Here is a 17863-nt window from a genome sequence, read left to right as displayed (position 1 = left end):
CCCAAACCTTTCCAACGTCTCCCACAAGTATTCCCACTCCACCCTGTCAAATGCCTTCTCCGCGTCCAGCGCTACCACTATCTCCGCCTCCCCTTCCACTGCTGGCATCATAATCACATTTAACAATCTCCGGACATTTGTGTTAAGTTGGCGTCCCTTCACGAACCCCGTCTGGTCTTCATGGACTACCCCTGGCACACAGTCCTCTATCCTGGTTGCCAGGACCTTTTGCTAACAGCTTGGCGTCAACATTCAGGAGGGAGATGGGCCTGTAGGACCCGCACTGGACCGGGTCCTTGTCCCGCTTCAAAATCAAGGAGATCAGGGCCTGCGACATTGTTGGGGGCAGAACCCCCCCCTCGCGCGCCTCATTGAAGGCTCGCACCAGCACTGGACCCACGAAGTCCACAAATTTCCTGTAAAACTCCACCGGGAACCCATCCGGCCCCGGCGCCTTCCCCGCCTGCATCTGGCCTATCCCTTTAATTAGCTCCTGCAGCTCTATCGGCGCCCCCAACCCTTCCACCAGCTCCTCCTGTACCTTTGGGAACTCCAATTTGTCGAGAAAGTTCTTCATTCCCCCTCTCCTCTTCGGCGGTTCAGACCTATACAATTCCCTATAGAAGTCCCTAAAGACCCTATTCACCTCCTGCCCCTTCTGCACTACGTCCCCACCCCTCTCTCTCACTCCCCCAATCTCTCTGGCTGCATCTCGCTTACGAAGCTGGTGTGCCAGCATCCTGCTCGCCTTTTCCCCGTACTCATACGCCGCACCCTGCGCCCTTCTCCACTGCATTTCCGCCTTCCTAGTGGTCAGTAGGTCGAACCTGGCCTGCAAGCTACGCCGCTCCCTTAATAGCCCCTCCTCTGGCGCCGCCGCATATTTCCTATCTACTTCTAGGAGCTCCCCCACCAGCCTCTCCCTTTCCTGCCTCTCCTTCCTCTCTCTGTGTGCCCTTATGGAGATCAGCTCTCCTCTAATCACTGCTTTCAAGGCCTCCCAGACCGTCCCCACCTGCACCTCACCTGTGTCATTTGTACCCAGATAGTTCTCAATGCCCGTTCTCACCCTTCTGCACACCTCTTCGTCCGCCAACAGCCCTACATCCAGGCGCCACAACGGGCGTTGGTCCCGCGCCTCCCCCATGTCCACGTCCACCCAATGTGGTGCATGGTCCGATATCGCAATGGCCGAGTACTCCGTGTCCTGCACTCTCGGTATCAGCCCCCTGTTCAATACGAAAAAATCGATCCTAGAGTACACTCTGTGGACGTGGGAGAAAAAAGAATACTCCCTCGCCCTAGGCCTACCAAATCTCCATGGGTCTACCCCTCCCATCTGCTCCATGAACCCCCTTAACACCTCTGCCGCTGCCGGCCTTCTATTCGTCCTGGAACTCGATCTATCCAGCCCAGGGTCTAACACCGTATTAAAGTCCCCTCCCATGATCAGGCCCCCTGCCTCCAGTCCCGGGATGAGGCCCAGCAGGCGCCTCATAAAACCCGCGTCGTCCCAGTTCGGGGCATACACATTTACCAGTACCACATTCTCTCCCTGCAGCCTACCCCTCACCATCACGTACCTGCCCTCCTTGTCTGCCACCACCTCTGCCGCCACAAACGACACCCTCTTTCCCACCAAAATCGCCACCCCCCGGTTCTTGATATCCAAGCCTGAGTGGAACACCTGTCCCACCCACCCCCTTCTCAGGCGGACCTGATCTGCTACCCTCAAATGAGTCTCCTGCAGCATTGCTACATCAGCCTTCAGTCCCTTCAGGTGTGAGAAGACCCTTGATCTTTTGACCGGCCCATTCAGCCCCCTTACGTTCCACGTGATCAATCGGGTCGCAGAGCGACCCGTCCCTACTCCCTGTCGATTAGCCATGTCTTGTCCCTTGCTCGCCCCGGGTCATCCCTTCTTTTCTGACCCGCTTCCCATAGCGATGGCCCCCCCCCCACCCCCCCGGCTCTCCCCTTCTCATCCCTGGTCTTTCCAGCAGCAACCCGGTGTCCCCCCCTTCCCCCCCCCCCCCCCCCCCCCCCCCTGGCTAGGACCCCTCCTAGCCGCGATGTACCCCACATCGTACTCCCGAGAGTCAGCTGGTCTCCGCTGACACGGCTGCTCCTGCCACATTCCGACTCCTCCCGGTTCACCCCATCTGCGCCCGTGAAAGATCCCCTTAAAACCCCCGAGAAAGACCCGCATAATCAACCCGCTCCCCCCCGTCCCGTCTCCCCAACTTAACGATATAAATACAAATACCCAATGGCAACTAAATACATAAATACTTAACTACATACTTAAATAACAAAATAATTAACTAACTATCAACTAACAGTGTGCTCAACCATCACCCTCCATCAAACAGTATAAATAACCGCAGATAACCATAACCCGAAACGAAAAACAAAAGAACAAAAAACCCCCCCAAGCACCCAAAGAAAAAGGGTAAGAGGGGTAAATGACTAAGGGAAATTGGAAACGGGAAAAAACACCCCATAAGAAGCCAACGACCCACAATAGAGATTTCAACAGTACAAATATACAGAAACACCCAACAACTCGAAACCTTCAAAATATTCAGAAAAGTCAACCGTTCGAGAAAAAACACCCCAAACAATCCACGAAACTGTTACCCAGTTCCGACCTGGCCTGAAAAAGAAAAGGGCCACTTGCTCAATCAAGAGTCCCCCGGCGGCTACGACCGCCGGTGCTCCCAGGTTTTAGTTCGTGTCCAACTTTTCCTCTTGTACAAAGGTCCAGGCCTCCTCTGGGGACTCGAAATAATGATGTTGGTCCTTGTAGGTGACCCACAAGCGCGCCGGTTGCAGCATTCCAAATTTGATCTTTTTCGCGTGTAGCACCGCCTTTGTCCGGTTGTACCGGGCCCGCCGCTTTGCCACCTCCGCACTCCAGTCCTGGTACACCCTTACCGTCGAGTTCTGCCACTTGCTGCTTTTCTCCCTTTTAGCCCACCTCAGGACTTTCTCTCGATCACTTAGCCGCTGGAACCGCACCAGCACCGCCCTCGGGGGCTCGTTTGCCCGAGGCCTCCTGGCCATGACCCGGTATGCCTCTTCCAATTCCAGGGGCGCCGGACCGGCCCCTTCCCCCATCAGGGAGCTCAACATCTCCGCCACATATCCCGGGAGATCCGACCCCTCCAGGCCTTCTTCCAGGCCCAGGATCCTCAAATTTTTCCTCGTCATCCGAGTGTCCAGCTCCTCGAAGCGGCTCTGCCACTTCATGTGGAGTGCCTCGTGCACCTCCACCTTTGCCCCGATGACTGTGGCCTCCTCCTCCCTCGCGGTCATCTCCTGCTGCAGATCTTTAATCGACGCCTCTTTGATCGCCTGGGCTCCCACCAACCTGGTGGCCGTCGCGTTCATGGACTCTAAGAGTTCCACTTTCATCTCCGTGAAAAAACGGAGGAGAGCGGCCTGCTGCTCCTCCGCCCATTTCTTCCACTCCTCCGATGCACCGCCGGCCGCCATTTTGATTTTCTTCCCCCGCTTTTTTTGGGGAGCTGCTGCCGTTTTTCTTGCCGCTCCACTCCGGGTACCGACCATAAAATCGGTCTAGTTCTCCTCAGGGGACCTTCCCCCACCGGGATTCGTTTTTTCAGCGCCGTTGGGGCCCTCCAATTGGCCCAAAAACACCTTTGTTGCAGGAGCTTCCAAATGTGCGGCTTAGCTAGTCATAGCCGCAACCGGAAGTCCCCAATGACTAATTCAAGAGGTACAGACCGACCCCTGTGAGTTGATCCATTTGCTTTCCATTGATCATTCTTTAACTTTAGGTGTTTCTCACAAAGCTGGCATTTATTGTCCTGTGACCCACTGCAGTCAATGGGGTGAAGATGTTCCCACAATACCATTTAGATAGAATGATCTTGGATTTCAACTTGGCAATGATGAATAGCAGCATGTCCATGTCTGTGTCTTGGAGCTGATCTTGGGCGCTGATGTTCCCATGCACTTCCTGCCCTATCCTTCCATGCTGTGGAGTTTGCAGATTTGGGAGGTGCTGCTGATGAACCTTGGCACCATTATTATGGTGCATCAGACTGCTGTTCAGAGAGTGTGTTCTTGGTGGGTGAGGGCTGATATGCGACCCCATGCAGGATAGGTTTCAAGTTTTAACGCAACTGCACCCACCCAGGCAGTGTGTTCCATTACACTCCTGATTTGGGCCTTATGAGAGTTGGCGAGGCTTTGGGGATGTTAGGAGTACACCTCATGCTATATAAGAATTCAAGTATGATGTGCAGTAGCCACAGTATTACCAATTACTCCCAGGGTGTTGTATTGAGGAAATATGCCATTTAATATCAGGGAGCTGATTAAACTTTCTCTTGCTAGAGTTGGCAATTGTTCCCTGTCATTTGCACAATGCAAACATTACTTGCAACATAACCGTACAAGCTTGAATGAAGTCCAAATCTTTCGGGTTTTTAACTATTTTGAGAAATTGTACATGGAGAATCACAGCAATTGTTACTCCACTTCTGATCTGGTGATGGAGATAATAGTTAGACTGAGGAAGCTGCCCTAATTAATGCATGAAGTGATGTGCTGGGACAGGGATTGGTTTCTAGCCGCCTCAACCAAGGCACTGTCCTAAATCCTGGGTGGATAGAAAAGATCACATGAGTGCATGACTATTGAGAAGCAGGTCTTTCAACATACAGACAATATTTGGGCTTGGGCTGATTGGCATGGTAGGTGTAGCTACACCACATGTACTATCAACATCCTGAGGGCAATTGAGGATGGGCAACAAATGCTGGCCTTGCCAGCGATGCTCATATCCCAAGATAAATTAAAATTTTCTTGTCAGTGTTCTCTCTCCTGCAGAGCAATTTTGAATGTTCCTTTTCACTGTTGACTTCACCAAGAGCTACATTGAGTTCCAGATGGACTTCATCATCTTAGGGTGTTGAGAGAAGTGGCTAGCTGAAGCCTTGGTTTTAATTTTCCAAAACTCCTTAGATTTGGCAAATTCAGCTCCTTTATTCAGAAAGGGAGGAAAGAGAAAGTGGGGAAACAAACATGTCACAGGAAATGTTAGTTATTATTGGAGATGTTATCGGGGCATTAAACAGAATTCAAAGCAATCGGGCAAAGACAACATGGTTTTGAAAACCAATGACATTTAACCAATTATTGGGGTCCTTTGGAAAAATCCGATACAGTGGATATAGGGGAACTGGTGAATGTTTTATAGAGTGCCACATCCTAGGTTATTGCAGAAAATAAAAGCTTGCAGACAGAATCGCTGCGGTGAAGGAGGCCATTTGGCCCATCGAGTCTTGGCAGGGGGAACATCAAGATTTGCTAACGGGAAACAGTTGGCATAAAAAATGGGTATTTTTCTGATTGAAAGGTTGTAATGAGGAGGTGGTGGCTCGTGTGTTGTCACTGGACTACTTAACCAGAGAGCCTGTGTAATGCTCTGGGGACCCAGGTTCAAATCTCACCTCTGCAGATGGTAAAATTTGAATTCAATTAAAAAAATGATTGCCATGAAACCATTGCTGATTGTCATTTTAAAAACCCATCTGGTTCACTAATTTCCATTAGGGAAGGAAATCTGCCTTCCTGGCCTGGTCTGGCCTACATGTGACTCGAGATCTACAGAAATGTGGGTGACTCTTAACTGCCCCCTCGAAGGCAATTCGAGATGGGCAATAAATGCTGGCACAGCCTGCAATGCCCATATCCCCATGAACTAATTTAAATGAGTGGTGTGCCACACTGAATGGGGCCTCAACTGTTTACAATTTGGATAAATGACTGAAGGGATGATTGCCAAATTTGCTGATTAATTGGAAGAAGGCATAAGAAGGTTACAAAGAGACATGGATTATGTGAGTGGGGAAAGATCTGGCAAAGAAATATAAAGTAGGAAGTAAGGTGAATTGGTCCATTTTAGAAGGATAAATGATGAAGGGTATTATCTAAATGATGATGAGAGATTGTAGAACTCCGGTGTCCTAGTGCATGAAGCACGAGGCTAGTGTATAGGTACAGCAAGTAATTGGGAAAGCTAATAGAATGTTATCATTAGTGAGATGTGTTGATTACAGAAGTAGGGAGGTTATGCTTCCATTATACAAGGCACTGGTGAGACCACATATGGAGCGTTGAGTACAATATTGGTCTCTTAATGAAAGGTGAAATGTGTTGCAATCCGTTCAAGGAAGGTTCACTAAACTAATACCTAGAATGGACAGGTTGTCTTGAGGAAAGGTTGTACAGGTTAGACATCACGGGCTTTTAGAAGAGTAATCGGTCATTTGATTGAAACATACAAGATCCTGAGGGATCTTGACAGAGGGGGTATGTGGAGGATGTTTCCTCTTGGGAGAATCCGCAACTACTTTAAATAAAAAGGGTCACTCATTTAAGACAGATGAGAATTTAAGGGCTGAGTCTTTGGGACACCCTTCCTCTGTTTGTGTATACAAGGATGTGAGGTTACAATCCAATCAGCCAAGGTCTTATTGAATGACCGAAGGCTCAAAGGGCTAAGTGACCTACTGTTCTTAGCAACATTTCAATGTGTTGACATTGATTCTGAAATTAAACTCCATCACCCCACTTCATCTCCTCTACCCCTTCTCAATATAACCTTTGAACCTAAAATGTAATTGCAAAGTAATGAATTGCCCCTTATTTTAGCTAGATGTATTCAATTTGTTTTATCACTATTGGATACAAGTGAATGGAAATACATTCCCAATTTGCATGGATTTAAATAATCTTGTATGTTGTGACTCCTATCATTGGAAATTTTTGCTGGAAGAGGGGCGTGCAGGAATAGAGTTGAATACTGCTACATTTCTTTGTTGGAAATGTTCTTGTTTGCAGTACTCCAGTGCGTAACAAGGAAAATAAATATAACTAGAATCCTAATTGTTATTCAGATAACCAAAACAAATTAACTAAATTTAAACTGCCCATTGGTGATTTTACTGACTTCTGAATATTCCCCAGGTTCTCTACCTGCTTAGCCAGTTGCAACAAAACTCCAATCTACAAAAGGAGTCTGCTCCTGATCAAGAGGCCCAACTCCTGGAGAGGCTCCAGTTCCAAGTAAGTATTTCCAAATGACAAAATTGTCCCAGTCTGAATAATCCAGATTTGAGTATGTTATTCCTTTCCTTCACATCTTGAGAGGTCCATATAGTTAAGACCCAAGTACTCGACATTCTAATTTATCTTCAAAATATGACTGGTATCTTCAAAATATAACAGTCAACATACAAAAATGGATGTGATGTGGTGGGATGAATTGGGAGAGGAACAGGAAACAAATTGTTTAAACTTTTCAAATATAACAGGATGAAGAGATCAAGAAGATGAACGAGCTATGTGAAAGGAATCAGCAGCTGATGGAAGAAAATGAAACCTATAAGCAGGTATGTAAATAGTATATGATTTAGAATCTAGAGAGAAGGGCATGACAAACTTGTATACTAATCAAGTAGTTGTAAAATATTGTGCGCCAGCATGAAATATTACCTCCTTATGGATTGCAATCGTAAGGTAATATTAATATCCCCTTTAGATTAAGTACCAATTTGTATCCAATATTTACTTCTTGCCTCTTTGGTTTGCAAAAAGCTGGTGGTTTATTGTCGTCCTTTTAACAGTCATTATAGGCTTACGCCAATTACCATTGGACGTTAGGAACTAGTGTTTTGAGTTCAGCCAAGAGTAATTTCTGCAAGCCTTTTGAGTCCATGTGTTGCAGCACAAGCAGCAATATCTTGGAACGTTATGTAGTACAGGTGCCGGAATGTGGCGACTAGGGGCTTTTCACAGTAACTTCATTTGAAGCCTACTTGTGACAGTAAGCGAATTTCTTTTCATTTTCATGCTTTTTAGAGCTGGAAGGGGTGCAACCAAATGTTTCATTTGTGACTATATAAATTACTCACATCAGCAACATCTCCTCCTTGCCCCTGTTGCCTCCCAGATCTGGTGTGCACCTCTCTGACTATGGATTTCTGTACTTTAATAGTTTTTTAAGGTGTCATTTCTAACTGATTGATTAAAGGTATTCCTCCTTGACTTGTCTGGGTCTGCCACGTTTGACTACACCATCTTCTGCCATCACCTGTCCACTATGATCCAGCTGGGCGGAAGTGCTCTCATCTGTTTCATTTTGATCTATTGACTTCAGCCAATGGCTTCTTTTCCCACTCCCATATTGCTGTCTCGGTCCTTGAATAGTCCATCCCTGATCATCTCTTGTTTATCTCCTGCACGCTGCCTCTGAGATCATTTGAAAATGTAGTTTCCAGATTGACAGCACCCAGTTCTACCACTGCATAACATCTCTCGACTGCTGGTGCTAAATTATCTGACTACTTATCCAACATCCAGTAATTATGGAGTCACTAAAGTGCAGAAGAAGGCCAATCGAGTCTGCACCCACCCTCAAAGACCACCCTACCGAGGCCCAATTCCCCACCTATGTTCTATCCCTGTAACACCACCTAGGGATAATTTAGCAGAGCAGAGCCAACTCCCCTAACCTACACATCTTTTGGACTGTGGGAGCAAACCGGAGCACCCGGAGGAAACCCACACAGACATTGGAAGAATATGCAAACTCCACACACACACTCACCTGAGGTCGGAATCTAACCCGGATCTCCGATGTTGTACGGCAGCAGTGTTAAACACTTGTGCCGCTGGGGGTAATAGATGAGTAATGGTTTCTTCCACACAATGTGGGGAGCACTGCTGTAGTTTGTGGGATGTGGGTCTTGCTTGCAAAGTTGGTATTTATTGCCCCTTTTAAGGTAGTGGTGAGCTGCTTTGGTCAGTGAAGTGATACACAAACAGTGCTGTTGGGCGGCACAGTGCCAGAGACCTGGGTTCAATTCTGGGAAATTGTCCATTGCACTCCTGTTTTGTGCCTTGCGGTGGACAGGGTTTGGGGATCAGGTGGTGAGTTGCTCCCACAGTCTTGCTTCCGACAGTTAACATTCGATTGAGCGGTTGCGTCACTCATAGAACATAGAATATTACAGCGCAGTACGGGCCCTTCAGCCCTCGCTGTTGCGCCGACCTGTGAAACCATCTGAAGCCTATCTGACCTACACTATTCCATTTTCATCCATATGTCTATCCAGTGACCTTAAAGTTGGCGAGGCTACTACTGTTGCAGGCAGGGCGTTCCACACCCCTACTACTCTCTGAGTAAAGAAACTGCCTCTGACATCTGTCCTATATCTACCACCCCTCAATTTAAAGCCATGTCCCCTCGTGTTGGTCACTATCCGAGGAAAAAGACTCTCACTGTCCACCCTATCTAACCCTCTGACTATCTTGTATGTCTCTATTAAGTCACCTCTCAGCCTTCTCCTCTCTAACGAAAACAACCTCAAGTCCCTGAGCCTTTCCTCGTAAGACCTTCCCTCCATACCAGGCAACATCCTAGTAAATCTCCTCTGAACCCTTTCCAAAGCTTCCACATCTGTGTGCGTGGGTTTCCTCCGGGTGCTCCGGTTTCCTCCCACAGTCCAAAGATGTGCGGGTTAGGTGGATTGGCCATGCTAAATTGCCCGTAGTGTCCTAATAAAAGTAAGGTTAAGGGAGGGGTTGTTGGGTTATGGGTATAGGGTGGATACGTGGGTTTGAGTAGGGTGATCATGGCTCGGCACAACATTGAGGGCCGAAGGGCCTGTTCTGTGCTGTACTGTTCTATGTTCTATCCTTCCTATAATGTGGTGACCAGAACTGCACGTAGTACTCCAGGTGAGGCCGCACCAGAGTTTTGTACAGCTGCAGCATGACCTCGTGGCTCTGAAACTCAATCCCCCTACTGATAAAAGCTAGCACACCATATGCCTTCTTAACAGCCCTATTAACCTGGCTGGCAACTTTCAGGGATTTATGTACCTGGATGCCGAGATCTCTCTGTTCATCTACACTACCAAGAATCTTGCCATTAGCCCAGTACTCTGCATTCCTGTTACTCCTTCCAAAGTGCACTACCTCACACTTTCCGCATTAAACTCCATCTGCCACCCCTCAGCCCAGCTCTGAAGCTTATCTATGTCCCTCTGTATCCTATAACATCCTTCAGCACTATCCTCAACTCCACTGACCTTCGTGTCATCTGCAAATTTACTAACCCATCCTTCTACACCCTCTTCCAGGTCATTTATAAAAATGACAAACAGCAGTGGCCCCAAAACAGATCCTTGCGGTACACCACTAGTAACTGAACTCCAGGATGAACATTTGCCATCAACCACCACTCTGTCTTCTTTCAGCTAGCCAATTACTGATCCAAACCGCTAAATCACCTTCAACCCCATACTTCTGTATATTCTGCAACAGCCTACCGTGGGGAACCTTATCAAACGCCTTACTGAAATCCATATACACCACATCAACCGCTTTACCCTCATCCACCTGTTTGGTCACCTTCTCAAAAAACTCAATAAGGTTTGTGAGGCATGACCTACCCTTCACAAAACCGTGTTGACTATCGCTAATCAACTTGTTCTTTACAAGATGATTATAAACCCCATCTCTTGTAACCTTTTCCAACAATTTATCCACAACCGAAGTAAGGCTCACAGGTCTATAATTACCAGGGTTGTCTCTACTCCCTTTCTTGAACAATGGGACAACATTTGCTATCCTCCAGTCTTCCGGCACTATTCCTGTCGATAAAGATCAAGGACAAAGGCTCTGCAATCTCCTCCCTGGCTTCCCAGAGAATCCTAGGATAAATCCCATCTGGCCCAGATACACTTTCGAAAATTGCTAACACCTCCTCCTTGTGAACCTCAATCCCATCTAGCCTGGTCGACTGTACCCAAGTATTCTCCTCGACAACATTGTCTTTTTCCAGTGTAAACACTGACAAAAAATATCCATTTAACGCTTCCCCTATCTCCTCTGATTCCACACACAACTTTCCACTACTATCCTTGATTGGCCCTAATCTTACTCTAGTCCTTCTTTTGTTCCTGATATACCTATAGAAAGCCTTAGGGTTTTCCTTGATCCTATCCGCCAATGACTTTTCGTGTCCTCTCCTCTCTCTTCTTAACTCTCCCTTTAGGTCCTTCCTGGCTAACTTGTAACTCTCAAGTGCCCTAACTGAGCCTTCATGTCTCATCCTAATATAAGCCGCCTTCTTCCTCTTGACAAGTGCTTCAACTTCCTTAGTAAACCACGGTTCCTTGCTCGACAACTTCCTGCCTGACAGGTACATACTTATCAAGAACACGCACAGCTGTTCCTTGAAAAAGCTCCACATTTCGATTGTACCCATCCCTTGCAGTTTCCTTCCCCATCCTATACATCCTAAATCTTGCCGAATAGCATCATAATTGCTTTTCCCCCCCGCTATAATTCTTGCCTTGCGGTATATACCTATCCCTGCCCATTGCTAAAGTAAACATAACCGAATTGTGATCACTATCACCAAAGTGCTCACCTACATCTAAATCTTAACACCTGGCCGGGTTCATTACCCAGTACCAAATTCAATGTGGCCTCGCCCCTTGTTGGCCTGTCTACATACTGTGTCAGAAAACCCTACTGCACAAAAACTGACCCATCTATAGTACTCGAACTATTGTATTTCCAGTCAATATTTGGAAAGTTAAAGTCCCCCATAACAACTACCCTGTTACACTCGCTCCTGTTGAGAATCATCTTTGCAATCCTTTCCTCTACATCTCTGGAACTATTCGGAGGTCTATAGACAACTCCCAACAGGGTGACCTCTCTTCTCCTGTTCCTAACCTCGGCCCATACTACCTCAGTAGACGAGTCCTCAAACGTCCTTTCTACTGCCGTAATACTTTCCGTGATTAACAATGCCACACCCCCTTTACCATCTTCTCTGTTCTTACAGAAACATCTAAATCCTGGAACCTGCAACAGCCATTCCTGTCCCTGCTCTACCCATGTCTCCGAAATTGCCACAACATCGAGATCCCAGGTACCAACCCATGCTGCAAGCTCACCCATCTTATTCCGGATGCTCCTGGCATTGATGTCGACACACTTCAAACCAGCGTCTTGCTTGCCGGTGCCCTCTTTCGAACTTTTAACCCTATCCCTGACCTCGCTACTCTCAACATCCTGTACACTGGGACTACAATTTAGGTTCCCATCCCCCTGCTGAATTAGTTTAAACCCCCTCAGGATTGAGTCTGCAGAATTATGTACCCTCGAGCTCTATAGATATTTCAATTAACATATTAGAATCATAAATCCCAGGGCAGTACGGTGGTGCAGTGGGTTAGCCCTGCAGCCTCAGAGCGCCGAGGTCCCAGGTTCGATCCCGGCTCTGGGTCACTGTCTGTGTGGAGTTTGCACATTCTCCGCGTGTTTGCATGGGTCTCGCCCCCACATCTCAAAAGATGTGCAGGGTAGGTGGATTGGCCATGCTAAATTGCCCCTTAATTGGAAAAAATGAATTGGGTACTCTAAAAATGTTTTTAAAAGAATCAGAGATCCCTACAGTGTAGAAGGAGGCCATTCGGCCCATCAAGTCTGCACTGACCTACCGAAAGAGCACCCTACCTAGGCATTCCCCACCCTATCCCTGTAACCCCATCTAACGTTTGGACACTTAAGGGACAATTTTAAATTTAGCATGGCCAGTCCATCTAACCTGCATATCTTTGGACTGTGGGAGGAAACTGGAGGTGGAAATATTTGTTTGGTCTGGGAGTTTGTATGGGGGTGGTTACAGGCTGCAAAGGAGTTCAGTCAAGAGGGTTGGCCATGATTGTGTTTAATGTTGAGGGAGGTTTGAGGGGCTGCTTCTATTTCTTGTGACCCAGTGGTTGGTTGAGCACACTTCCTGACATCTGCAATTTTGCCCTCTGATTAAGATGATTGGCCTACCAGAACCATCTTTTTATGATATGTAGGAGTCTAACCAGTGGAGAGTTAACCCTCCTGATCCCCTTCATTTTAGTTTTGCTAGGACTTTGATGTCGCACACTAAAAGCTACCTTGATGTTGAGGTCAGTCTCTCTCTAGCCTTCATCTCTTGTCCATATTTTAACACGGGTTGTAATGTGATCTAGTTTGGGTTCCTGAGGTTGTTGCTGAGTTAGTACGGTGCATTTGCACTGTTGGCACCTTGCATCACTTTGCAGATGACTTGAAGAGCAGACTGATGGGATGATATGGCCAGATTGACTTTCTCCTAGACAGTTTTCTACATTAGGCAGATACTTGTGTTGTAGTAACAACGAGGCTAGGCACGTGGCTACTCTTCCATCAGGATATTGTTGGGACCTATAGCGTTTACTGTACCCGTTGCCTACAACTGCTGCTTTATATCAAGGAGTGAAGAGTTGGCTTGGTATCTCTGGCAAAGGCAACAATGGATCATCCATTTGACACTTCTGGCTGGAGTTGCAATTTGCACTAATCAGAATCCATCATTGAATGTGGAGATATTTGTGGAACTTCCTCCAATTGTTTAATTGTCCACCACTATTCATGACTAGATGTGGCAGGACTATAGCTGGTTCTGGAATATAACCTGCTGTTTCTGCTTTTTAACAGACATGTAAAGGTTAACCCTTGGTTAGGTGGCAGGCAATGTTGGAGTGAGGGGCATGCTATGGGATTACAGATTGTAATGAAGTATAATTCTTCTGTTAGCTTGCAATGTCTCGTGGATAAACTGAATCATAGAATTTCAGTGGAGAAGGAGGCCATTCAGCCCATCGAGTCTACACCAGCCCCTGAAAGAGCACCCTACCCAAGGCCACACCTCCACCCTATCCCTGTCACCCAGCAACCCTAACTAACGTTTGGCCACTATTTAGCGTGACCAGTCCACCTAACCCCCACACTTGGCACTGGGAGGAAATTCACGTAGGCATGGGGAGAACGTGCCGTCTCCATAGTGACGCAAGCCAGGAATCGAACTCGGGTCGCTGGTGCTGTGAAGCAACAGTGCTAACCATTGTGCTGCCATGCCACTCAACTGCGAGATATAAGTCATTGGAGCAGAATTAGGCCACATCATCCAGTGTAAAGACCGGATTTAATCTCATGAAGACTGGTCATCGAATACTGTCGGATTAATCTGTAATGGGTAAATTGGTGAGATGAGGTGCCTTTTTGGTTCTCACAACCTACCACCGACTGTCTGCCAGATATGCCCTTCAGGACTCTGCCAGTTTAGTTGATAGACTATTGAGTAACTCTTGGGTTGGACTAATGAGTATCTCGTGGGTTGAAGTCCCTCCACCAACAGTACATTCTTGGCCCCTTCCCAAGTGGTGCTCGGCGTAGATGGGAAAGTGAACATGAACAACATAGAAGCTTCATAGAGAATGGTAGATGGCAGTCAGCAAGAGGTTTCCTTAGCCATAATTGACCTGATGGCATAATCTCATGTGGTCTAGTGTCTTTTTTAAGACTCTCCAGATCCCTCCTTCCTCCTCTATACCACTGTCATCTCTGGGTGTGACTTGCCTGTGGAACAGTGTGGCACCATATTGAACTGCTGAAATGGAATTTCACCACATTGTGCCATTGTTTTAGATTGCCCACTTCCTGATCTGGAGCATCTAATCTGCTCCTGCTGAAACCCTCCAGCATCCTTTTGTTGCTTTTTAGGCTTGTCTATTCCAATGCTCTAACTGGCCTCTCTCTCACTCTGATCATCCCAAATTATTCGGCTCATGCCTAAACTAACACTAAGCTGGCTCCCAGTCAAATCATGCTTCTTTCAATCTTATCCTTGTTTTCAAATCCCACGAGGACCTCTTTAATTCTTCCAGCCCCACAATACTCGGAGATGAGTTCATCTCATTTTTAGTCTCTTGTGCAATTGCACCTACCACTGGTGGTCATGTATTCAACTGGCAGGGCTCTTGAGCTCTGCAAATTCCAGTCTGACTCCACCCCACCAGACCTCTGCATCTCCTTGAAGCTCCTTTTAAAATTATCCATTTGACCAAGCCGGCCATTTATTGCCTTGTGTGGCTTGGTTTGCTTCATAATGTTATGATCTATGTTTTGTCGGGCTGGTAAGGGACTGATAATATTGTGTTTAAAGTAGACAAAGGTTTGAGATTCAAGACTTTGAATAAAGCCCAAATTTCCACAGGTTTTGAACAAACAATAACTTTACTGTACATGGCCAGAAAGATCAAACCATCCGCTATCTATCTTATACATTAACATTGGTTAATATGGGTTACATACGAATTAACAGATAAACTGGTCAAACACCCCACATGTCATGATAAATGACAATTGTGACCAAGACTGATTCCATGGATTTCTTCACTCCGATGTCAGTAACAGTCAATCAATTTTATTGGAACTCGTGGGGTTCCAGTCATCATCTTCAAAGATCTCTCCAAAAATAGCTCCAACTGTGTCAACAATGACTTGCCTCCCAGGGTTTCAATCTCTTCTCCCAAAATTGTTTCCTTGGATTCCTGAGTATGTACTCTAGCCTCCACTAGAAATTCAGCTCCTCCTTCAAAGAGGTATGTTCACCCAACATCACATAGCATGGAGTCACTAACCATCTGTCTTCAGGGCATTTCCTGTCTCTTTCTCCACCCCTCCTCTTAACTGGGACCTTTTGCTGTTTGCAGTGGCACTGCTCCCTGTCACATGACTCAGATTTTCAGTAATTTTTCTTGTTGTCTGTCCTTGGCCCAAATAACTTAAAATGCTGAATTGTGCATGCATAAGCCACTCATGCATGGAATCTCCAAGGTCTGTTGTGATTTGGAGTTCCAACCTCTGATCTTGGTAAATTACTTTTGTAACAATGCTCATGTGAAGTACCGTAGGATATTTGGGTAGTATGCCATCAAGTAGGAGACTCTAAAGAGCAATAGATTCTAGAACCAACAATGCTTTGGTAAGACAACAGCAGCAGAATAATATTAATGGATTGGGGCGAAAAGGGAGTTGGAGGAACATCAGTAAGACATTTCTTTCCCCTGTAGGCAATGAACTGGTGAATATACATGATGGAGCTGAGGAAGTGATCAAATCAGACCACCATGATCAAGTGGTCTGTGCGGAGTCTGCACATCCTCCCCGTGTGCTCCGGTTTCCTCCCACAGTCCAAAGATGTGCAGGTTAGGTGGATTGGCCATGATAAATTGCCCCTTAGTGTCCAAAAGTGCCCTTAGTGTTGGGTGGGGTTACTGGGATAGGGTGGAGGTTTTGACCTTGGGTAGGGTGTTCTTTCCAAGAGCTGGTGCAGACTCGATGGGCCGAATGGCCTCCTTCTGCACTGTAAATTCTATGATAAAATAAGACCATGGTGATTTCACAAGCCTTGCATGTGGAAGTGAAATAGATGGAGATCAAAAAGGTGTCTAAATATGATGGAGGGGGTAGGATGTTATGATTTTTGAACTTCCTCTTCCTGAAGCTAACCACTTTCAGACTTGTAACACTCGAAAAACTAATATTCCACCAACTCTTCATGCCTAGAAAATCTGACCGAGCAGGCATAATTTTCTCTGGCTCTACAGGAGGCATGAATGTGTGTAAGAAAATGCCCAAGTTTTCCATCTGCATTCTTCTGACAGAACATTTTGTTTCAATTGAGCCTTATTTAACAGATTATATACACTCTCCCTGTGCTTGTGTGGGTTGTGCCTCCACAACCCAAAAATGTGTAGGCTAGGTGGATTGGCCATGCTAAATTGCCCCTTAATTGGAAAAAATAATTGGGTACTCTAAATTTATAAATAAAAGAACAGATTATATATCTTTTTCCAAACACTACAACAGCAATGGTAGCATTGTGGTTAGCACAAAATTGCTTCACATCTCCAGGGTCCCAGGTTCAATTCCCGGCTTGGGTCACTGTGCAGAGTCTGCACATTCACCCTGTCTGTGCGTGGATTTCCTCCAGGTGCTCTGGTTTCCACCCACAGTCCAAAGATTTGCAGGTTAGGTGGATTGGCCATGCTAAATTGCCCTTAGTGTTGGGTGGGGTTACAGGGTTATGGGGATAGGGTGGAGGTGTGGGCTTGGATAGGGAGCTCTTTCCAGGATCTGGTGCAGACTCGATGGGCCGAATGGCCTCCTTCACTGTAAATTCTATGAAATATCTAACTCCTTGCTGCCATTGTTATACATTTAGAGTCAATTACAGCACGGAAAGGGGGCCTTCATCCCTCATGCTGGTCATCAAGCACCTCATTAGTCTAATCCCATTTTCCAGCATGTGCTCATCTACATGTTGTTGAGGGTGACCTCCTTTTCAAGCAGTGTTTAAGACTCCCACCATCCTCTGGGCAAAGCTTTTCCCCATATCCCCTATAAACCTCCTGACCCTTAATTCTATGTCCCTGGTTAGTAACCACTCTAATGGGAAACATTCCTTCCTATCCACCCTAGCTGTACCCCTCATATATACCTCAGCCAGATCCCCCATCAGCCTTCACTGCTGCAAGAAAAAAAATTCCAGCCTATGCAGCACAGGTAATTATCTAATGTGTGCCTTTCACCTGTACACACTTGTTCCTTTTTGAAATTAACATTGTAGGAGAGTAAGCAGGTGGTTGCTGAGAAGCCGGAGTTTAGCTATGTATTTCCTCTCTGCAGAAACTGAACCTGCTCCAGTACACAACCAGTAAGCTGGGTGACAACTTAATGAGCTTACCAACAGAGACTACAACTTCTCCCTTTGAGTATGTTCCTCCCAAGGTAAGGATGATTTTATTTTTTATGCATTTAGCTATTGATAAACTCTATAGTGCATGTGGGAACTTTGGTGAGCTGATACAATCATAGATGTTGGTTGGAACTGGTGGTTGTTTTCCAGTGAGATATACAGGAAGGAATTTAACTACATTCCAAA

General features: G+C 46.4%; 1 protein-coding gene across 1 annotated transcript in view; it reads left to right on the top strand.

Annotated features, from left to right (window-relative positions):
• Positions 1 to 17863, top strand: part of kif4 (kinesin family member 4) — a 99016-nt gene that overhangs the window by 65146 nt on the left and 16007 nt on the right. Inside the window, 4 exon segments of the mRNA XM_038775033.1 lie at positions 7003 to 7101; positions 7350 to 7427; positions 11900 to 11986; positions 17608 to 17709. Coding sequence (XP_038630961.1) covers positions 7003 to 7101; positions 7350 to 7427; positions 11900 to 11986; positions 17608 to 17709 — 366 coding nt within the window.

Source organism: Scyliorhinus canicula, chromosome 17 (assembly GCF_902713615.1).
Source record: "Scyliorhinus canicula chromosome 17, sScyCan1.1, whole genome shotgun sequence".
NCBI lineage: Eukaryota > Metazoa > Chordata > Chondrichthyes > Carcharhiniformes > Scyliorhinidae > Scyliorhinus > Scyliorhinus canicula.
Note: the sequence above shows the minus strand (reverse complement) of the source record. Positions and strands in the feature narration are given on the sequence as shown.